At 35.3% G+C, this 24,660-nt stretch overlaps 1 protein-coding gene across 5 annotated transcripts in view; it reads right to left on the reverse strand.

Moving 5' to 3' along the window:
• Window positions 1-3,569: 3,569 nt before the first annotated feature.
• PTBP3 (polypyrimidine tract binding protein 3) overlaps window positions 3,570-24,660 on the reverse strand; it is a 103,615-nt gene continuing 82,524 nt past the window's right edge. For all 5 annotated transcript variants that reach the window (XM_028165413.2, XM_007178204.2, XM_007178203.3 and 2 more), the window contains 7 exons: window positions 22,661-22,738; window positions 19,772-19,917; window positions 19,516-19,549; window positions 16,774-16,866; window positions 15,559-15,775; window positions 12,376-12,453; window positions 3,570-12,224 (listed from right to left, as the gene is read on the reverse strand). In XM_028165413.2, coding sequence (XP_028021214.2) covers window positions 12,092-12,224; window positions 12,376-12,453; window positions 15,559-15,775; window positions 16,774-16,866; window positions 19,516-19,549; window positions 19,772-19,917; window positions 22,661-22,738 — 779 coding nt within the window. In that variant the 3' untranslated portion in view covers window positions 3,570-12,091. The remainder of the gene's footprint in view (window positions 12,225-12,375; window positions 12,454-15,558; window positions 15,776-16,773; window positions 16,867-19,515; window positions 19,550-19,771; window positions 19,918-22,660; window positions 22,739-24,660) is intronic.

The raw sequence follows: 24,660 nt of genomic DNA on the forward strand, positions 1-24,660 counted from the left end.
AGATTAAAGAATAGGCAGCTTTTCTCAGAGTCTTGCTGCTAAGGTCCTGAAGATTCTTAGCAGTGCCATGAGCTCCTCAGGGAAAAATGTGTGCTATTGGCTGAACTGTGTCCCCTCAAAATTCTTCTGTTGAAGTCCTAGCCCCCAGTTCCTCAGAATGTGACTGTATTTGGAGATAGAGCCTTTAAAGAGGTAACTGAGGTAAAATGAGGTCACATGGGTGGGCCCTAATCCAATATGACTGGTGTCCTTATAAGAGATTAGGACACACACAGAGAAGAAAGCAAACCTGCCGACAACTTTGATCTCAGACATCTAACTTCCAGAACTTTGAGGAAATAAATTTCTGCTGTTTAAGCCACCCAGTTTGTGGTACTTTGTAATGGCAGCTCTAGCAAATGAATACATTATGCAAGGGAATATTTTGGCTTCCTTCGGATTGACCATATCTGGGAAATCTATGCTTTTAGGGGTCATGATGGAACAAGTTATGGCTACCCTGAAAATGGATAGTTCAGAGGCAATAGTTCCAGTAAGGGTAGAAATCTGTGAATACATACACTTTGTTGGAGTTTGTCACCAAATTCCCAAAGCCCTAAAGTGGAGGTGGAGAGTAGGTGTTTTTGTAGGTTGAGGCAGGGCCCCCATCTCCTGTATTCACTCAGCTCCCTGTGTATTTCAATGACCAGCCGGCAGCTTGGTTTAGACAAAGTATTGGTCTATAATAACCAGTTTTCTGTCTACAAAGTCACCAGAAGCACCAAGGTTCTATCTATAATGGTCTCAGTAGTTTTACTTCACTGGTGAAGGATGGGGACTGCCAAGGGAAAAAAATGGGAGGCTGCTTCCACCAGAAGCTCCTACCAGCTGTAAGGAAATGCAAACCTTTATTTATTCAACAGATAATCTACTGTATACTGGTCTCTGCAGGAGTGCTTTAAGGAGAGACTATGCTTGCTTAGTGAATAGGGGTTATCATTAGAACCCTGTAATCTCTTTTATCTTTCTGCCTTTATTTGTGAGAATTTATAGATTAGTCTAGAAGTGAGCTGCCTTTGTCACACGCCAAGCACACTATTTAATAGTTGTTTCTGTAGCTCTAAGAACTATGTTTTTGAAAAAAACAAAAAACTGGAAGCATGATCTGAAAATACAGAGACTCTATGCCTGTTCTGGAAAATCTGGGACTGAGAGCCACCGCACCATATTCAGAGATGTTTAGAAACACTAGTTGTCAATGAATCCGGTAAATTCTTTAGAATTAGTTTGTAAGCTAGTATCATGCTGCAGGAAATGACATACCAGTGCTTTACACACTTGATGGCATGGTTAGAATAACTTTTACTACTTTGGACCCTCTAGTGAACATATTTGTCTATCAAATCAGCCTACACAAAGGCAGTACAGGAATAAAAGGTATGGGAGAGAGAGAATCATTGGGACAATCCTAAACTTTTTTTTTTCAAGTAAGTTTTTATTCCTACCTAGTTTTATTTCACTCTCAAGCCCATATTTATTGTTTTTGTCATAAGGGATAGATATGCAGTGGAAATCCTTAGGATAAACAAGGCAATCAAAGCAGACAGCTATGATTAACACACCAAAAGTCTTTTGCAGAAGAACCACAACATATCAATAAATCCAAAGACAGCATTTAAAACAAAAATTAATGAGCTAAAAAATAAACTTACTTGGGGGATCAAAACAACTGAAAAGCAGGTTCTTAAAAATTATTCTGGCAAGATGACTGAAGAAAAAAAAAGGCACAGCAGAAAAAACCAGCAATTAAAAATGGCTATAATTACCAATTAGGCATAAATTTTTTTTTTAAGAAGGATATTTATTTATTTATGGCTGCGTTGGGTCTTCGTTGCTGCAAGCAGGCTTTCTCTAGTTGCATTGATTGGGGCCACACTTCATTGCAGTGCGCGGGCTTCTCACTGCAGTGGCTTCTCTTGTTTCGGAGCATGGGCTCTAGGCACGCGGGCTTCAGTAGTTGTGGCTCGTGGGCTCTATAGCACAGGCTCAGTAGTTGTGGCGCGTGGGCTTAGTTGCTCTGCGGCATATGGGATCTGCCTGGACCAGGGCTCGAACCCGTGTCCCCTGCACTGGCAGGCGGATCCTTAACCACTGCGCCACCAGGGAAGTCCCAAGGCAGAAAATTTTAAATATTATATACAACTTTTTACCAGTTTGAAAACTACTGTGTAAAATGAATTAAGTCAATAATTTTCCAAATAGAAGGACAGAATGTGTACAGTTATAGAAGATAAAACACTGAATATGAATGCATAATTTAGGTGACAGGAACATGAGTTTCATTGTGCTAATCTTTTTACTTTTAAAAATGTTTGAAATTTTCCATAAAAACACAAGTTTAAAAAAACCAAGGTAAACAAATTTTTGGAGCATGATAGGAAACAAAGTAATTATTTCAAAAACAGGCAAGTGAAAGAATCAAGCATTTATCTTGTCTTTCCTATAGAGATTGTACCTCAGAGTAACCAAATAGTTGATATTGGGAAGTTTCTCTTATTACATAGAAGTAATCCAAATAAATCACACAAAAAGACAGAACTTTGCCATTTTGCAATCGCTAAATATTAATTGACCTATGCAATGATCAGCAATGGCTACTACCATCACAAGAAAAGACACATTATATAAGTGCCCAGTGCCATCTATGAAATATTCTTGCTAAAAAAAAAGAAGAGGGAGGCAGGCAGGAGGTAAGGAAAGCAGCAGCTCCCAATTTACAGAAAATTTGAGGTGGGGAGACCTATTAAAGAAATAATATCATGGGGACATAATAAGCGAAATCCAGATCGTTAGAATTTTCACAAAACGAATAGTTCAATTTCTTCAACAAATAAGTTGCAAGGGGAAAAAAGGATGGAAAGGAAAGCTATATATTAAAAGATTGTATCAACAATTGCAATGTATGGATTTATAAATACTGAAATATTTAGAGATGAAATTATATGAAGACTAGGATTTCTTTCAAAATAATCCAGGGAGTGGATGAAGAGTAGATGAAACAAGATTTGCCACTAGTTGCAGTTGCGTATTGGGAACACGGGGCTCCATCCTACTATACTAACTAGTATATATTTAAGAATCTTAATGACAAGAAGTTCTGCTAAGCCTTTTGTATAAAGTCTCCTCGTAGGATGCCAGAGAGCTAGGTAGGTTTTTCTGGCTTTTCTTGATGAAAATGCAAAAGGGGTTAGATATCAAACAACCTACCAGATCAGGCTTATATTTGCAAAAACAAAACTAAAATGTACTAATGAAATCTTTTCTGAAGCTAGTGGGGTGTAAAACTACTCAAAATGGTAAAATTTACTTGAAAACACGGTGTGTGATTTTTGTTTTGTCAGAGAAACATTTTTCCCATAGGTATGCCATGGTCAGAGAAATGCAATATACAGATATGCGGGAGAGTGCCATGATGAAACTCAGTGCATGGTAGCTTGAGTACTTTATAACATGGCCTTACTTACTGAGTAGAATAATCAGCTGATTTAAGAAGCTAGGAGAATGGTTTACAGTTCCTTGCTCAATTACAATCATTTTTCAAAATCCTTTTAATTGAAGTATAATACACAGATAAATGCACAAATCCTAAGTGTACAAGCTCAATGAATTATCAGAAAGTAAACACTCCTGGGTAACTGGTACAAAGGTTAAGAAATAAAACATTAACCACAAACCAGAAACCTCTCCTCAAGCCCTCAATTACCTCCTTCCCAAAGGTAACCACTACCCTATTTCTGAACTTGCTGTAAATAGAATTATACATTACACATTCTTCTGTGTGGCTTCCTTTGTTCAACATCACATCTGTGAGATTCTTCCCTGTAGGTTTTATGTAGCTTTATTGTGTTCACTTGTATCAAGTATTCCACTATAAAAATACATCCTTATGAAATTTCTTTCTCTCTCATAGTGCCTGTTGCCCTAACGTGTACTTTGTCTAACATTTATATAACTAATACCGGCTTTCATTTGGCTAAAGACAATCTCTTAACAGGTTAGAATTTGACACTTGTTTTCTGTAGGATCAAGGACTTAGATAATTCCATAATTTTAGGCATAGAACAAGGATATAGGTGCTTACTTAACTGAACTGTGGGCAATTTATTCCAACAAAACCAATGAGTTTTTCCTGTTACCCTATGTCCTTAGAACAAACATACGATTGAAAGAAAATAGATAAAGGGATCTTCATGGAACATTAGACTCATTAACTTTTCCTACGCAATTATACTTTTTTATAATAGCAGAGGTAGGAGTTCTACATCCGAACCCAATGATTACAAACGCAGTAATTCCAAGAAAACTGTTATAGAATTTTATAAGTTCAACATAAATTGTTTTGATAGAAACATATAGTGAAGAATTTCCATTGGAAGTAGACAATAGGAAAAAAATCATTGATGTAGGATCACACAAACAGTAAACAAAGTGGGTTTAATACTCTTAACTATTCCTAACAGCATCCAGTTTAATTACCTACAAATGTTGGGCATTAAAAATTGGGTACAGCTTGTTTGACAGTACCCTCTTTGATTATTTCTGCAACTGTTCTTCAAGTAATGGCATATGTCTTAGAAATGATCATTGCTCTGAAATGACATTTCTTAGAGATAATTATTGCAGGGTATGTGTTCCTACATATTCATAATTAGCTGTAGGATAGCTTTAGCCATGTGTATTCTGATTAGAATGGCCTAGAGAGAGGCCTCATGATCCATTTGGGGGGCTTTCCATTGAAAGCAAGAGTTCAAGACTATTTGATTTATGGATTTAGGCTGACATTTCCACTAGATTACACAGTTCTAAAAGGTAAATCACCATATCCCTAACTTTTCATTATCTTTCCCAGCACAAAGCTCAGTTCTGGTACAATCAGTACTTGGTGAGCTGAAGGAATAATTTTCACTAAACAGTGTTAAGGGCTGAATTACCTCCTGTCAAAATTCTTCGTCCCAGTATCTCAGAAGGTAACTCTATTTGGAGACAGAGCCTTTAAAGAGGTAATTGAGGTAAAACGAGATCAGATGGGTGGGCCCTAATCCAATATGAATGGTGTCCTTATAAAAAGAGATTAGGACACAGACACATACAGAAGAAAGATCATGTGAAGGTACTGGGAGAAGATGGCCATCTACAAGTCAAGGAAAGAGGTCTCAGAAGAAATCAACCCTGGTGACACCTTGATCTTGGACTTCTAACCTCTGCAACTGTAAGAAAACACATTTCTGTTGTTTAAGGTGCCCAGTCTGTGGCACTTTATTATGTCAGCCCTAGCAAACTAATACATATACTGTAGTAACTACCTTTTTTAAGAGTTAGCTTTCTCAAATTTGCAACTTGAAATTACACTTTTAAAGTTTTCAGAAGTAGGTAGGCATTTTTACTCTTCAGCAGAAAAAAACACCCCCAGCACTTAGGCAATGCCTTTAAATTGGTTTTGGCAGTTCTCAGAAGAGTATATAAACGCCCCAACCCCATGTACAGACCTTCAAGAACACGACCCTCACAGCACTTGGCAGGACAGAACTGCAACACCAGGGTGCAATGGAGAGTACTGGATAATGTTAAGGAGACCTGGGCTCTAGTCCAGACTCTGCCATTAAGTGGCATGTGGCCTTGGGCAAGTCACTTCCTTCTCTGAGCCACTTATCTTTAAAAGGTGGAAATTGAACTAGGTAGCCTCTTAGATCCATTTATGCTCAAAACTTTGTGACTGTTAATGATGGTTACAAGCCTCTGCTGTGTATATAAGCATTTCATGGTCAAGCAAGTTTATAAAAACCTATTTGGCCATAGGGTTATTTTCTTTTCCTGATAAAAATGCCTCTAGATCTTAAAAAAAAAAATTGATCTAGTTACGTTCACGGAGACAATAGATTTTGGATGAGCCAGCAAAGATCAGCAGTAGTTACCTAGTTTTCTACTCCATTAAAAATAAATCCCACCCCCCGCCCCAAGAAAAAATTCCCACTTGTAAAAAGATCCTAGAATAGGGACTTCCCTGGTGGTCCAGTGGTTAAGAAACCATCTTCCAATGCAGGGGACATGGGTTTGATCCCTGGTCAGGGAAGTAAGATCCCACATGCTGTGAGGCAACTAAGCCCACGTGCCACAACTACTGAGCCCGTGTGCTCTAGAGCCCGTGCACCACACCTAGAGAGAAGCCCATGTGCCGCAACTAGAGAAGCCCGCACGCAGCAAAAAAGAGCCCACGAACCACAAGGTAAGATTCCACGTGCGGCAACTAAGACCCTACGCAAATAAATAAACATTAAAAAAAAAAGATCCTAGAATAAAAGATTAAAATAAATGACTGCTTAGACTCCTACAATCCAATAACGCTTCAAAGAACCTAGGAATAAAACATTTGCCTATGGAAAAGCAATATATAGGCAGCTGGTAACTGTGTTACCCTTTAATCAAAAAAAACACAAACTTGGTTTGAGGTCACACCTCAAAATGTCTCAAAATTTATGTATACTCATCCCCTAGGGAAGTCAAAAACTGAACTGGAAAAAATGTTCCAACTCTTCTTTGGCATTGCACATATACGGTGTGTGTGTGTGTGTGTGTGTGTGTGTGTGTGTGTGTGTGTGTGTATGTGTGAGAGAGAGAGAGATGCACAGAGAGAGCGAAAGACAGCACTCATGCAAATGTGCCAACATGTACTTGTACAAAGGGGGCGTGCCACTGAAGAAGCTGTTTGTAGGACGGTTAGAAAAGCATTGTTTCTCAAAATGAGAACTGTTCCTTAACTAAAAGAGAGGTGATTAGTAGACTTAAGGTTTTTCAGTTTTTAAAGTGGTATGAATATGTGCTTGCTATGCTCTCACTATAACAAGTTTAGATGGATGGCTATGACAAAGAAAATATGACATCATTAGAATTACAGGTAAGACAAGGGGAAACCCGAAGTACAGACAAGAACACAGAAATATTTTTAAGAGAGTACAGATGTCATGACATTTATTAAAAGGCATGCTACAATGCTATACTTGTTAGGAAAGATATTAGAGATATCAAGTAAGTCAGCAAATATACAAACTGAACAAAAATGGAATATATTGTAGTGTACAGAAGCTTGAATTAACCATGCACTACGCACTTAGAAAATATGTTTTTTAATATTTTATCTTCTCTTCGCATTTATAACATAATTCACTTCAATAATCACAGAATCCTTTTCTTCCAATGCCACAAACTGTGTTACAAATGAAAGCTGGTACTGCTGCTTATCAAAATATACAAGACAATTGATGTTTTATATAAAACCACTTTATATGTTAACTTGTTCCCAAAAACCGTTTTTTTTTTTCTTTTTCTTTTTTGGCCTGGTTTTAAAAAATGTTGTTACAAATATTTACAGCATTTTCTTCTGTTAGATGAACATTCTTATAAACTGAAAAAGGGAATTTTATGAGCAGACCACATAAAACACGAGACAATGTCAGAGGCTCCTAGCTGTGCTATTTTTTTTTTTTTCTTAAATACAGTACTGAAAATGCCCATAAAACCCATGTTGTCCTAATCCATTCTGTTCACATTTAAACTCCCATTTTCTCTAAGTAGTCTATTCGCCGATAGGAAATAGAAAGTAAAGGCCGCTTTGCACTGGATCTTCTTTCAGAAAGGAGCTTGGGAAAAGAAATGCTTAACAGAAAGGAGTCAAAACCAAAACAGTCAGTCTTTGGTCAGAGCAATGAGGTGACATTTTGATGCAAAACTTTGCTTGGTCAGCAATCTTTATAATTAGTACTTTTTGGATGTGGGATGAATTTTTTAAAGATCTGGGTAACAATGGTAAGGGGGAAAAAAGGCTAGAGTATGATTTTTTTTAATGACATCAAAAATAGCTACTTAAATATTTGTTATTACAACTACTACGTAGATTAAAGAACTAAAAATAATGTAACAACAACAACAACAAAAATCTGTTTACAGTGCTGATTTAAGCTTGCCATGAGCAGCTTTCAATAATGACTATTATCACCAAGGTCACTGGACCAGAAAAATATCCCTGTTCTCTGGAACATATGCCTCAGGTTACAGAAACTAAGATGACTACCACAAAGATTAAGAGCAGCTCTGTTCTTGGATCTGCTCAATGCTATATAATGAATATTATGTGATGAAGGCAAAAAGAGTAACTGAGACTTCATTTTACAGTTACAACTGTTTGCTTGAACGGATGGTGTGTGGGACAACATTCTTTTAAAACTATAGTATGTATTTCCTGAAAACCAGAATACTGATACTACCTTAGTCTCAAATAGGAAGAAAAGATCAATTAAGACTACTGAAGAAGGCACATAACCTTTGGTCCTGTTTTGTTTTTCTCCCTCTATAAAGCCCCCAAAACTAACATTTTAGTAATTTTCTATTTTTTAAATCATTCACAACTAGCTGTTAAAATTTGCTCTGAAAAAAGACTGCAAATAGTCTTGTAGACAATAACACAGCTCTTAAAAGACAGCTGAGTTATATTTTCTTCAAAGAAAAAGTTCTGTGCAATCTAAATTGTATTTCTTTTAGCACAATAGTAGAATATTTTAAGTCTGGCAGTTTTATTCTTGTTAACAACAGATCAAGACAAAGGAAAAGTTAAGAAAAATGCTTTTACGCATAGTCATGCTGTCTTTTTGGTTTTAAAAATAGCAGTACACACTAGGTTTTCTAAGAGATAGGCTGATAGTTTGGCAAACAGGGCTTTTAAGTGACTCATTGGGGGGAAAAACACATACTTTTGAGCTTGTCATCTTTTGTCCAAAAATACTTAGTGGAAACAGAAGAGGAATTACATGTTAATATAAATGTATAACCTTTGCTGCCTAATGACACGGAAGCTTTTAAAAGTTTATATAAAACTGATCAGAGACATTCATGAGAGTTACTTTTAATCAACTGAAGCAGAACCTATAATCACCATCCTAGGTGGAGCCAAAAAAAGGCATTGCTTCCATAAGGAATAAGCAGGCAAAAATTGTGCCTCTAAAAACTGTGAGATTTGCAACTTTCAGCAAAATCAGAAACATGACTACAAATTAACATTACAATATTTAGCCTTAAACAACAAATTTATGGCATTCTGCAGGAGCTATTAGGTAATTCTGATACTCTCTTGTAAGTTATCAAATTATTAAGGTTATTTTTCTAGTTGTATCTCACAGGAAACACAATTTACTGCTATGCAAGTTATTTAAATCTCAAAGTAGAACTTTTTGGCATAAATTGCTACTGTTAAACGTGTACTGCTATTTTTTAATGAAGTCCTGAATATACATATTTTGTGTCAAAGTCAGACACCTCCAAAAATAAGACAATACTCCTTAAAATTAAATAAACTTAAAAATAGGATACTATGACAGCTCAACAGCAAAATAAACATTGCTCAGAAGATATCAACTAAATGCATGCCAAAACGAAAAATACAAAGATCTAGTTTTTCCACTGCCCTGATATTTTTAAATCTTTTTACAGAAACTATACCAACACAAATACTGTAGACCTCTATAATTCAAAGAGCAAATAGCCCAATATGGACAACATCCATGTGCTACAGCTAATTTTAGACACAAATTGATGGTTGCAAACACACTATTTTAAACAAGAATATCTCACCTTTTCCAAATCTTAATTTGATTAATGTTCTTTGTCAATAAATTAAGATGTATGCAATGTGCATATGTATGTACGACACTAGAAAAGTGTATGTATATACACTTATCTATACACACACACACATACGTGCACACAAATCCCTGAAAAGGATTCAAATGTTCTCTCTCAAATATAAAGGCCATTCCCTACTTCAAAATTACATTCAATACCATTGTGATCTCCCTTCTGCTACACTTCTGCTACACTTACACTGACTGTTATAGGAATCATGAATTAAAACTACACAATAATTCCTAACTAAAAAAAAACCAATTTAACATGCCACTGAAAATTATAATAGTGCCTGTATGGAAGGAAAAAAATGAAGCAATTTGGGGAGATTTCTTAAAGAAATTGTTTTTTCCCCTTCCCTCTTACTCAGTGTTTTGGTAAAAATATATTTCATAAGTGAAAAAATAAAAATTAGATAAATCATTACACCTATCAGCTAATATTAAAACTGATCCATTTGAAAGATCTCAATATAGTGTCCTCCTTTGTATTCTACCAACTAATTGTTGCTCAGCGTTGAGTGAATTCTGCTTTTTAACAATTATCTTTTGTAGTCTCCAATTTTTTATAAAATTTCTTCCTGTGTTCAAATTAATGGCTGGAATATAGCAAAGAAATTGAAATATTCTTTTAAAAGGTGAGATGAGCCACTCTGAGAATCTGAAAAGTGTAAAATGGGTGGACAAAAATGACCCTTTTAACAAATTCTGCTTTAAAAAAATCCGATCAAGCACTGAAGGAATAATTAACAAAAGCAAAGTATCTAACTAAAAAGAAACAATTTTACATTATACAATCACTGAAGCAACATTAACATGTACTCTCACATTCAACTAAAAAGAGGGACAGAGTATGAGAAAGAATCCACCTTCTCATACTCCATATATGTGGGCACTCAGTAATGAAGTTACATTAACAAAGAAAAGCAAGTTCTCACTTGAGTATACGACAAAAACCAAGTACTCCTGAGACAAATTCTAATGCGTGATAAAGATCAGACAAGATCCAGAACTGAGACTGCATGTTATAGCCCCAAATTGGTATGCTATAACTGGCAATGACCACTATTGGTCACAATATGAAGAGGCCTACAGGTGTGCACTGAGTTATTCCCAAAACCGTTTAACCCTTCCTCACCCCATCTCTACACCAAAGCACCAAAAAATTTGAATAGAAACTATTAGTTATTGAAAATCACTTAAAATTGCAATGAAAAAAAACTTTAAAATCCTTACCAAAACAGGGAAAGAAAAAACAAATGCTCACCAAGCCCACAATATAGCTTTCAAGATACTTAGATAAAAGTCTAACCTATTATATCATAAGCACATAATAAGGCACATAATAGGAAATTAAGTAAATACACAGTAATTCTGAATAAGTATTAGAGATTATAGTGGTACAAAAAACCCTTGAGATTGATTTTTTTCTAAAAGAAGACTTTACCAAAAATAACTTTTAAAAAATCTGTCAAACCATATGATAGACCTGAATATTTTCCTTAAGACTGTAAACTTTTTTCTGAAAACAACTATAAAAAAGTAGTTTATAAGTAGGATTATTTTTCTTTTTAAATTTTCCAAGATCATATATTATTAGGCAAGTGTCATTTTGAAATTTAAAACATGATTTTTCCTAATAAAATTATTAATTATTCTGACATCTTAATAGATCCTGGTTGGATTCTACTTAATTTCCCTGGAGATAGTTGAGACACTTCATTCTCCAAATAGTCTTAAAAAGTTAAAGATATGCAAAGGAGTGTCTTACAGTGGAAAAAAAAATTGAAAGAAAACACGGAGATTTATAAATTTGCTTCCAATACAACCCAATTTGTTTATGTATAGTAAGTATCAGTATATGCCAAATAACTGATGTAACTTATAAGGGAACACAGTTTCCTAGAGGAGTCAAACTTCTGAATCATACAGTTAAAAACTTGGTTGTAGGTAATTTAAATTACTTACGTCAAGTAATTTTAAAAGTCTGTATGTTTAAATTTTTCAAACTACAAAGGAGTTTAGAAATGTTGTATAAGGCTGATCTGGACCCAAACGAAAAGAAAGACTGTCCTCTTGAAATCCAATTTAATAAAGGGAATTGAATTATTGAAAAATTTTTTTTTCCTGATTCTTTTTTCCTGAAGATTATTTTCATTTTAGAAACTATGGTACAAAGGAAAAACACGCCTCTGATGACGTATTGGCAGAGGGGAGAAAGGGAAAAGAGAACATCGCATTATTTTTTGAATATACTTGAATATCAAACTCAGGAAGAGTTATTTTTGTGAAAGAGGCAGAATTGGTCTTGAGCTGCTTCAGTCTATGTCTGAAGGTTTTACTGAAATTATGGTCCAGTCTTAGGAGAAAAATTCACAGAAAAGTTAGATTGTAGATTTTGAGAAGGAAACTCTGAGGTGGTGATTTTCTCCAAGGTCATGGTTATGAAGTTCAATGAGAGCCTGGATTGCTTCTTCCACAGATCCCAACTGAATGAGTGCCATTTTGCGATCTTTCCTGAAAATGGTAGAAGAAATAGAAAAAGCATATAGAATTAATTTTGCCTACAAACCTCTTCCCCAGCCCTAGAAGACTTCATTAAACTACCTTAAACATTTGCAGATCATATTAAATAATGTTAATGTATTTCTTAAAAGCATGGACTTACTGAAAGAATTTAAAAGCCTTCACTGAACATCCGGCTTCTGTGAAAAGGTTCTTCAGATCATCTACTGTAACAGAGGGGCTGTGAAAACATTACAGAGAGAGTCAACTATCTTATCCCTAATTTTCAAATGATGCAAAGATTAACTCCTGAAATCACCAAGTCTCCAGAATATTTCACATTTCAAAGAGCATAAAGCCACGCAATGAAGACATGATTTGCAAGTGCCCTGAAAGATGTTCAAGGTTGATGCATACATGTTCTCAAACGATGGAATTTTGTCTCAGATCTTTTGCACAGGACATGGGCAGTATATAAAGAACAAGAAAATCTTTCTATATTTATTCTTTCAATGGGATTATTACCCACAATTAACTCTAGTACTTCCAAAGATACTTCCCTAGCTCTGACTTGTCTTCTATGGTCCAGCGTTTTCCACTACTAGGCCAGTAGATTTTCAATTACTTTCAGGGTAATTATGAACATGTGTATGTGGTAACCAGGTTCTAAGATAGCCCCCAACTACTCTTGCCTCCTAGTATTCACACTTTTGGTACTCCCCTCCCATATCTAATAAGGATGTCCTCTGTAACCCTCAGGGTATTGTAGAAATGACACATGTGACTTCTGAGGCTGAGAGACACTGAGATTTCCACCTTGCCCTCTCTTGAATCACTAGCTTTGGAAGAAACCAGCTGCTATTTCACGTGGACAATCAAGCAGCCCTATGGAGAGCTCCTTGTGGCAAGGAACTGAGGCCTCCTGTCAACAACTAAGCATATGGTGAGCCACTTTGGAAGTGGATTCTCTAGCCCCAGTTAAGCCTTCAGATGCAACCTTATGAGAGATTCAGCCAAAACCACCCAGCTAAGCCACTTCTGGATTCCTGACTTACAGTAACAATTTGAGATAATGAACATCTACTATTGTGTTAAGCTGTTAAGTTTTGGGGTGATCTATTATGCAGTAGTAGATAACTAATACAGTGATCTATCACATGAGAGTCAACTGACTAAAAGTAGACTCTTCCTCATCTCACAACTCCCAGCAAGGATGGTGTTATAGAACAATAATTGGCTCTGCAAGGAGACAGATATAAGTTCACATTCTATTTTTCATTCACCTGGTATGTCACTCTTGAGTAAGTTACTTAATCTGAGCCTCTCACTTTCATTGTTAAAATGAAACTAACGACCTTTACTCCAAATGCTATTATGGATAAATTGCTAGAGACAGAATGTAGAATAGTGGTTACCAGGGACTGGGGGTAGAGAGAAACAAGGAGACATTGTTTAATGGGTACAGAGCTTCAGTTTGAGATGATGACAAGGATCTGCAGATGGATATAAGTGATGGTTGCACACTATGAATGTACTTAATGTGAATGTACACTCAAAAACGGTTAAAATGGTAAAACTTAGGTTATGTATTTAACCACAATTTTAAAAGAAGGTTATTATGGAGATTAAATGAGGTAACACACGTAAAACACCACCACAGTGCCCAGACTTGGCAGATGGTTAAAAAAAGTATTAACATCCTTTCTCTCTTCTACCTACATGTCCGATGCAGGTTGCAACTTGAGACCAGCTCCTGGATAAATGTATTTAAGAGGGAGCCTGCTTTAGTATTTAAATATGTTGCCTCTCTCCCTGACTCTGTAGTGATGAGGTGCTAAATTTCTAGATTTTTTTCTCAAGTGACTCTTCCAGTTGCCTGGCTGGCATGAGGTTTGAGCCATTGCTCAATTCGGATTCAAGGTTTCTCCATATAGCCTAATTGGAGACTAGCTAGGAGCCTGGGCATTCAACAGCATTTTGAATAATTATTTTCTCTTCCTATTCAAATCCCATTCTCATTCTCAGAAATATTCCAGAACTGTACCCTTCTCCATTCCCTCAGTCTTTAACTTTTCACACACGTGCTCGCACACAACTATACCCCACAGCTTTTACCCTTCCTTCCCAAAGCTTATCCCTCTTCATGTATTAGATTAAGTTATATAAAATTGCCACCTTGGCACTTCCCTGGTGGCGCAGTGGTTAAGAATCTGCCTGCCAATGCAGGGGACACAGGTTCGAGCCCTGGTCTGGGAAGATCCCACATGCCGCGGAGCAACTAAGCCCATGCACCACAACTACTGGGCCCGCACTCCGCAACAAACAGAAGCCACTGCAATGAGAAGCCCGCACACCACAACAAAGAGTAGCCCCTGCTCGCCACAACTAGAGAAAGCCCGTGCACAGCAACGAAGACCCAACACAGCCAAAAAGTAACTAACTAAATTTATTTATTAAAAAAAAAAAAAAGTTAAAACTGCCCCCTTTGTAGGTCAAGGATTTCAAGAATTAAAACTGGGGTTGCCAGGTGCTTTCTATAAAGGGCCATACAGTAAATTTCTTAGGCTTTGATGGCCATACAGCCTCTGTTGTAACTATTCAGCTTTGTTGCTATAGCTCAAAAGCAGCTATAGCTAACACATAAATGAATAAATATGGTTGTGTTCCATAAAACTTTATTTATGGAAGGTGAAATTTTAATTTTATGTAATTGTCTCAAATCACAAAAAATTTTTCTTTTGTTTTTCCCTAACCACTTGAAAATGTAAAAACCAATCTTAGCTCATGGGCCTTACAAAAACAGATGGATGTGGCCCCTAGGCTATAGTTTGTCGATCTCTAAGTTAGATGATGACTAAAGAACAAGTCTGCTACAACACTGGTTAAATACAGAGTGGTTACAAGAAAAGTTTTAGCTTTTACATATATATATGGCTTTGCAGCTTGTAGGTAAAAATAGAGAATTCAGTTTTACCAAATTCTTAGATACATAAATTATTTGATTTTGCTATGCTGGTCACTAAAGGGTCTTTACTTACACAAAAGGATGAATAAGTATACACCAATGGAATATTTCTGCACAGATTTTTGCCATTCTATAACTGAAAGGTAACTTAGTTGCTAATTCTCTGTTTGGAAAGAAAAATTTAAAACATTGCTATCTTTCACTTTCATAGTGTATGGTTAGATATAAACTTCTTAAGGCATGATGGCAAATAAATCATCTTACGAGAAATTAGTGAATAGGACAACTGCTACGTTAGAATAATTTCAGTTTTTACCTCCCCAAACCATATATTGTAGATTATTAATCATCTAAATGAATAGTAACTAATTAGATACATACGGGATGTTGGAAAGATGCAGAGTAGCTGATGGTGGAAAAATATTCTGGAAGTTTTTAGAGCCAGGCTTTTTAAAGCGATGCAAAGGACTATTGCTAAAATCCTTAGTCAGACCTTGGTCTTCTTGTCCCTCTCGAGGAAGCTGAACTGCTTGATGTTTGGACAGTGTAGCACGAAGCACTTTCCCATAAAGTCTCTGACCACTCAGATGGTTCATTGCTGGTGCATAAGAAGAAAATAAGGAAAGTCTGGGTATTAAGATAGAGTCTCTGTAAAACTGTCTATCATAATTCTTTTTATTTAGTCATTTAAAATTATACTGTCAATTTGAGGGCTTAAATGGCTTTAAATTTAAAAACTCTTATATACGAAAATGTATTACATGACTCTTTTTCTGTAATGAAAGAAAAGCAATATAACAAAAAGTAACTATTTTCCTAGCAGAGTGCTAGGAAGTTCCAGAATGCCTGAAACATACCACATGCTCAGGAAATGATTACTGAATAAATTAGCTTAATCTCAAGTAAATTTTATTTTTTTAACATCTTTATTGGAGTATTAATTGCTTTACAATGGTATGTTAGTTTCTGCTGTCTAACAAAGTGAATCAGCTATACATATACACATATCCCCATCTCTCTTTCTTCTTGCATCTCCCTCCCTCCCACCCTCCCTATCCCACCCCTCTAGGTGGTCACAAAGCACCGAGCTGATCTCCCTGTGCTATGTGGCTGCTTCCCACTAGCTATCTATTTTTAATCTCAAGTAAAGCTTTTTTTAATAAAAAATCTGAGTAGTAATATTTCAACAGCCACTATAATAATAAACGGCGAGATTGTAGAATGACACTTTCTTGCACCATCAGTATGAAGTATTCCCAAACGGTTATGCCATGCAACAGTTCTAGAAAACTTAATTTGAAAGGAGAATAAACAAGCAAACAAACAAATAAAATGAAAGAAAACAAGTCATGTTTATTAGTTTAAAGCTAATGGAAAAACCCTAGAGTCAAAGCTCTAAACATCAACAATATATTCAAATAGATAAATGAACTTCAAAGAATAATAAATATTTTAAAATCTTAAAATATAAGCAGATCCAAATAATGGATATATTAACATAAGGAGGTACTCTTCCTACTAGCCATAAGTTTATTTTATAGGAAAATTCACATACAAAAGGGGCAGGTTATCATTATTATTATTAATCATTAGTACCTAGCTGAGCTTGATTTGCATCTGCCATCTGAACCAATGCATTTTCTTTCTTATTAAACATTATCTTCACTCGATGTACATCACCATATACTCCTAATTAAAAAGACAAAACAAAACAATGTTTTAATGCTGATTGTGTAATGTTCAATTAACTTTACTAATATATTTAAAGAAAGCTTCTTTTCTCATACTATATGCTTTCCCTGGGCAATTTCACACATAGGCTCCCAAATTTGTATCTCTTCTATGTTCCAGATTTATTAATCCAGTATCCCCTTTCACCTGGATGTCCCAATGCTCTTTCCTGCACCCTCCTGTGTTCACTAACTCTGTTGATAAACGGTACCATCATGCACATATTTGCTCCAGTCAGACATCTGGGAGTCATCTTTTGACTTACCCCTTTCCTTAGACACTTACATCCAGTCAACTACCAGCACTCATTGATTCTATGGCTTAAATATCTCTCACATTTGTCCACTTCTTCCCATCCTCACTACCATCAAATCTATTATCACCATTTCACATCTGGACTATCATCATAGCCTCCTAACTGATCTCATTACATCCATTTTTTCTATGCTAGTGTTCCCCAAGTGGGTCCCACATCCCCAAAAGCAAGCAAAATGATTCACTGGGGTGTGGGAGGAAAATAAACTTTTACTTATCCTGATTTGTTTATATAAACCAGTATGAAAAACTACATTTTACTAATTTTCAACATATAGAAGAAATTATACACAGAAGTTTCTACAATATGAAGGGCATTCTCTCATTTTTTTAAATTTAGTGTATTAAAATATATTGCAATTTATGTGGAACAGGGTATCACCAATATCATAAGAATAAGATCTTTAAACAGTAGCATCATTACCATACTTTGTAATAGGATGAGAGAATGACTATGACAATCTTCAAGGCACACAAAGGAGTATTGGTTATCTTGTGGGCAAGTCCCTAAGAGCAACTAAACTTACGAGATGAATGGTAGTTTTAAAATTAAAAAAAAAAAAAAAAGACAAGTATTCCAAATTTGCTGTCCTTTTCAGAAATGACAAGTGGCTGAAATAGATACTCCGTAAAAAATAACACACAATTTGTTCTTCAACCTGAGGGTGATATTTTTCTAAAGGAGTGAGAAATTAACTACTTTTGGAAAGAAATGTGCTCTGGCTATTAAAGAGACATATGAAAATTTAGCATTAATAAATGATTTTGTTAAGGAAAATTACATAAATGTGTCATGAATAAAAACTTTTATAGTAACTGCAAATGAGTATAAAGTTTCTCTGTGGGGTGATAGAGATGTTCTAAAATTGGACTGTGGTAATGGCTGCACAACTCTGTAAATTTACTAAAAATCACTGAGTTGTACATCTGAAGTCAGAGAATTGTAATGGCTGTAAATTATAACTCAAAAACACTGTTAAAAAAACCTATTGCCCACTCAAAAAATTTGAAACAATATTCCATCCTCTTAAAAATTCTTCCACATGAAGAGTACTAGTGAGTTTTAACCCTCTTATGCTAATGTAACAGTTTTCAAGATCAACTAATTTAACAAGAGGAAAAATGGAACTTTTCTAGGTAAAGTACAACAAAATTTAGTGGATTAGACTGAAAAATTAGTATCGTAATTATTTAGTACAGCAACAATGAAACACTTCCATTCAAATCGCCTATCTTTTTTTTTTTTTTTGGCCGTGCCCATGCAGCTTGCGGGATTCTCAGTTCCCAGACCAGGGACTGAACTCACGACCTGGCAGTGAAAGCACCGAGTCCTAACCACTGGACCGCCATAGAATTCCCTCGCATATCTTTATGAGGTATCTTTTTCATTTATGACAACCATTAAGATCAAGTACTAAAATAAAGTGAATTTAGAATCAGTTCTTGGGATACTGAATCAAAATGAAAAAGGTTTTTGAAAATAATGAAGCATATTAAATCATACTTCTCACTAAATGTTAATAGATTTTTGTTTTAAAAAGTGTCATAAGAAAAATCTTTAAAATATTAAATATCACTTCATTGCTCTTATATTTGTTTGTACATATTATGCTAAAGAGTGTAGTAAAAGATGGATGAAATTTATGAATAATTAATCATATATAGATTAGGAGTACATGCTAAATATTTTTTTTAACTGAGAGAGGCACACTATTGGAAAGTTAGGGGATTATTTTTAAAATCAACATCTCATTATGCCTCTCTCCTGTTTAAAACTAGTCAATGGATTCCCACTGTTCTTAAGTTAAAAACGAAGCTCTTTAATATAGCTTACAAAGCTCTTAAATGACCTTGCCCCTATCCATCTGCCCAGCTTCAACATGTCTCTCCCTTACACTCTCCATTGAGCTTCCTTCATTTGTATGTTCCACGAGTTCTGTCTCTCACTGCTACTATCTGTGAAAGGACATTTTCCCTCCCTTTCTGCCTGGCTAATGTGTCCTCATTTTTCACAAGTCAGCTTAACTATCATTTCTACTGGTACATCATCTTTGATTCCCTCAGCTAGGTTAGGTCTCCCAGCTGTATGTTCCTATTACAATCTCTATTTCCCTTTTTATAAAACTTTGTTCTAACTGTAATCACTTACTAAGTCTTCCTTGCTATTCTAGCCTCAGTGTCAAACACACTAGTAGGCACATAGCAGTAATAAATATTATTGAATGATGCAATATGCTCAATTCACATCATAGATGATATAATAAACAGCAAAAAAAAAAAAAAATTACTTACCAAATAGGATAAAAAGTCCATGTGGTGTAATAAGCTGTTTGAAAAGGATAACACAAAATATCAGTGTCTAAGTAAAAATTTTAAGTAAGTTTACTTGTTCAAAGCACTGACTTTTTACATGCTGCTTCTATATATACTAGTGATGAATTTTAATAAAAATTCTTAAAATAAACATTTTCATTGAATTTAACTCTAGGTCAGAAGCTACAATACCTCCTCCTGAAAGACTTTTTACATATAATACTTTTCAACTCACATCAGGATTAAGATTGGTGACAAGTAGAACAGAATTTCCCGGTATACCACCAGCCCCAGGAATGGCCATCCTTCCAGTGACAGCAGAGGAGGTGATTGTGAGAGGACCAAGAGCTCCGGGACCTAGTCCAGCTGGGACTGACAGACCTTTTCAAAACATCAAAAGCATTTCATATTCTAGTTATCTGGAGAATTACAACACTTAATACAACTTAAGTAAATAAATGAAGACAAAAGCAAAAATAGAGAAGAAAATGTTTCAAAGCTACCATAAGGATAACAAAGGTCAGTTTTCTCCCCTCCAGAGTCTGTCTGGAAGTAGAGCTCTTTATTCGCTGATACTATCATACTTAGTACTTTATTATTTATACAGTGCTTTGCAGAGCAACCAAATTCCCTGGTCTTAAAAGCCATTAGGTTTTTCAAAGGTTCTATAACTACAAGTACTCCTATTTCTTGAAATAAATATATTCCAGCACATTTCTCTGAAGTAGATGTTATTTTCATATTGACTTCTACCATAAAACCAGATACATATTTTTGTAAGAAGTCCTTCAGCAGAAGTCACATATATGCATGCTAGGTAGTAATGCATGTTCTAAAATTGGACTGTGGTAATGGCTGCACAACTCTGTAAATTTATTAAAAATCACTGAGTTGTATATCTAAAACAGGTGAATTGTATACATACATTCTGCATGGGGAAAAAACACTTTGTAACCTTGTAAAACATTATTACCATCAAGAACAAATTTATAGAATTCAATATTCTTTTGTAGCAAGAATTTTCAGAGCTCTCTACTCCCCCAGATATTTCAGAACTACTGCAAGTTCTATAATACTGGAATATTGACACTATATACTATACCTAAAACACTACACTTCCTCAGAAGGTCCCACTATTTGTATTCTCAGCTTTAAAATTATCTAAGATAAAATCTCTAGTTGATATAAAATGAACCAGTTCTTTAATTTATTGATTCTTTAAGCTCAAAATTCCTTATAATAGACAGAGTCTGGCCAGTTTATCACAAATTATGTAATTAAATTGCAATATAGTTTACAATCATACTATTCTGCTTGACAATCTAAGGAAAGTTATTACTACCATCATCTTGCTGAATTTTAAAACTGTACAGATCACCTTCTTAGGGTGGATGCTTTTCCATGAAATCTATACTCAGTAGTCTTTTGCGTGACCTCTTCCCATGCCCCTGCAACTTTTGAATAACTTCCTTAAGACTATTATATACTGCCAACACTACACCTTAGCTACACTGTAGGGTATATACATGTGTGTATGTGTATATGTACATCCCCCTGCTACACCTTCAAAGTCTTATCAACTCAGGAGCCCTCTTTACACATTTTTTCTCTTTCTTAACATCTACTACAGTGTTTTATACATACAGTGTGTAGAAAGAAATAACTAAAATGAGGGAAACCATATATCACTACCTCCAAATGTATAAAAATTAAACTTTTGGGAGCTTCAAACACATAAAAACAATGTATAATGCCTTCATTTTAATGAGATAGGTAGAATTACTCACTTAATTAAACATACGTTAAGATGTCTTAAAACCACCAAAAACCTAAAACTTAAATGAACCTCAACCTTTTAAATCACTCTTTTCTTTTTAGTTAACTTCATCCTCTCCAGTTAAGAGAGTAGTTAAGGGCTTCCCTGGTGGCACAGTGGTTGAGAATCCGCCTGCCAATGCAGGGGACACGGGTTCAAGCCCTGGTCTGGGAAGATCCCACATGCCGCAGAGCAACTGGGCCCGTGAGCCACAACTACTGAGCCTGCGCGTCTGGAGCCTGTGCTCCGCAACAAGAGAGGCCACGACAGTGAGAGGCCCGCGCACCGCGATGAAGAGTGGCCCCCGCTCGCTGCAACTGGAGAAAGCCCTTGCACAGAAACGAAGACCCAACACGGCCAAAAATAAATAAATAAATAAATAAAAATTAAAAAAAAAAAAAAGAGAGTAGTTAAAATTCCCAGAATTAGAAAGGTAGGATACAAAGATTATTGCCAGAAAGCAACTATGTTGCAATTTAAAAGTTATATTCATAAATCAGCTGGAAGCTGTAAAAAGGTACTGTGTGGACTAGGCTTAACACTAAGCCACTCTTCTTTCTAATCACCAACCTCAAGTGTATTCGTTAAGCACCAGCAATAAAACCATAAAGTATTTTTTTCTCCTCCTTAAGCTATGATCAAATTCATTTTGTTTACTATTTGGAAAAGAGTCAAAGAGTCATTATCAAAGTATTAACCGATTGCTATCTCTTAATTATTTCTATTACTTAAAGAAAAAAAATATTTTTTTTCTGAAATAAAACAGCATGCATATCCTCTACGGTAATCTTCTAAACCCATTAATCAAAAAAACAAAAAAAGAGGATTTACAAATAAGTTTAACAGTAAATGTTTATTAATTCAAATGTTTGCTGACTGCATATTATGTATTAAATGCCATCAAAGGCATTTAAGGACACAAAGATAAATAAGACACAAGTCTGTTTAACACGTAATCGATAAGCTTATAAGCAAGCAGTTCATATATTTTGTGTAATAACCAAAAAAAGGCAAATCAGAGATTATTTAATATAGTCAACCTATAGTTATCTGTGCCAATGGCAAGTATAAATGATGCAGAATATACAAGGGAATTTTGGAGTTGAGAATGGAACCAGAGAGAATTATTTATAAACACAAGGAAGCTGTGCATCATATATTGTACATGAGCCACTTCCATGATTGAAACACCTAATGCTTTTATTATAAATCCTTCAAATATGGTAATATTTTTCATTTTGATAAGTTCCTGGAAAATATAGACCATCATTAAGAAATCATTTCAAATTCAACTTTAGAGTTAGTCACCTGTAGCTTGAGGAAATCCAATGGCTGGGGCAAATCCAGCAGCTCCTGCATATGGTGAGGAAATTATTCCTGGTGCACCTAATGGGGAAGAGAAGCTAAAATAAATATACTACCTTCTATAAATATGGTTATCATAGCAATATAAAATGGCTATATGAAGGTGTATTACTGATAAAGAGATTCTGTTACAGAGTAAAGATTTGTTCAACAGGTGATCCTTAATGGTAAGTAAAGAGCCTCTGCCACTTTCAGAAGCTAACCCCTTTCAACTGGGTTCAAGGTTCAAGAGTACAGCTAAAATATTATTTAATTTTGAGTTATTAGTTTGCTACTTAGTTTTAGTTTATTTAGTTTTGTTATTTAAGTTGATATTCTTTTCCTTATTTAGAGCATTGTTTCTATGCAAAAATCATCAAATACTTATTAAATTGTACTGTACCTGGGGGGTACTGTGCTGACAAAAAGAAATATGAAATAAAAATCCTTGCCTTTGAGAGGCTTTACAAACTAAAAGTATGAATTACAGGAGATTCACATGCTGAGGATCTAGGGGTTTAAATACAAATATACTGCAAGTGGTCTAAGAAGAAGGGATTGCAAAGGATCACTATGATTGTTTGAAGGTCTTTCAGGAGGTAAAACTTGAGCTGGACATTCAGTAAGTGAAAAGCAGTGCTTAGTGTGCACTGGATGCTAAACAAAGGCTGGTATTCCCTCTCCTTTTAGAAGCCTGGCGACTGTGAACCATCAATAAAAACAAGAGTTAGTTCCAATGGAGGACTCAGTACTAGTAGGAAAACAATTTGGTTTGGGACAAGTTAAGGTTGAGGTGATAGTAAGACACTCAAATGGGAATGCCACAAGTGGAAATGAGGGGGCAAACGCAGAATTTCTAACTATTACAAGACACAGATTTGTAAATCATCTATATAGAAATAAATGTGAAAGCCATATGAATGAGAGCTCTGCTAAAAAGGGCACAAGGCAAGAAATGAAGAAAGCTAAAAATAGAACCTGGGAGTATTAGTACACTTAAGTGGTAGAGGAAGGAAGAGGAACATTCTAAGGAAAAGAGAAAAAGAGAACAACCTTAGAAAGCAAAACAAAACAGTGAATTATAATGAATTATAATCCCTCAGGATCTAGAGACATAGAGTTTTAGGGGAGGGGGCCTTCCATAAAAGTCAAAGAGAGTGAGAAATGTAAAAGGTAAACAATAGTTTTAGAGCAACAGTGAGAAGCTACACTGTAAGAGTCAAAGGGAAGGTTTTGGGGTTTTTTACCCTAATGATAGGCTGATATGCATATTTATAGGAAGAAGTATGTAGGCTACATTTTCCAGAGGAGTTAAAAGATCATATAAGTTTATTCTCTTCATTAAAGATAATTATTTAACAGAATTTATTAAATATGTAGCTGTGATTAAAATAATTCAAGAAAATACAGTCATTGAGAGACTTCAGGGACAGAGCTAGCAGAGAGAACCAACAATAAATGAAGACACAGAAAATGAGAATAACTGACAGAGTAAGTGATGAAATAAGAAGGGAAACATATATTTATTGAAAGCACATTAGGAGGCAAGCATTCTTCTAGTGCTGAGGAAGCAATGAATAAAGCAGACAAAAATCTCTGCCCTTGCTAAACTTACATTCAAGCAGGCTCAAGATCATAGGTAAAATGAAAACAGAAACAGACTCACAGACTTAGAGAATGAACTTATGGTTACCAGTGGGGAAGGGTGGGGGGGAGGGATAATTAGTGAATTTGGGATTGACATGTACACACTGCTATATTTAAAATGGATAACCAACATGAACCTATTGTATAGCACAGGGAACTCTGCTCAGTATTATGCAACAACCTAAATGGGAAAAGAATTTGAAAAAGAATAGATACATGTATATGTATAACTGAATCACTTTGCTGTACACTGGAAACTAACAAAACATTGTTAATCAACTATACTCCAATATAAAATAAAAAGTTAAAAAAAAAGA

The sequence above is a fragment of the Balaenoptera acutorostrata genome, chromosome 6 (assembly GCF_949987535.1).
Source record: "Balaenoptera acutorostrata chromosome 6, mBalAcu1.1, whole genome shotgun sequence".
Taxonomy (NCBI): domain Eukaryota; kingdom Metazoa; phylum Chordata; class Mammalia; order Artiodactyla; family Balaenopteridae; genus Balaenoptera; species Balaenoptera acutorostrata.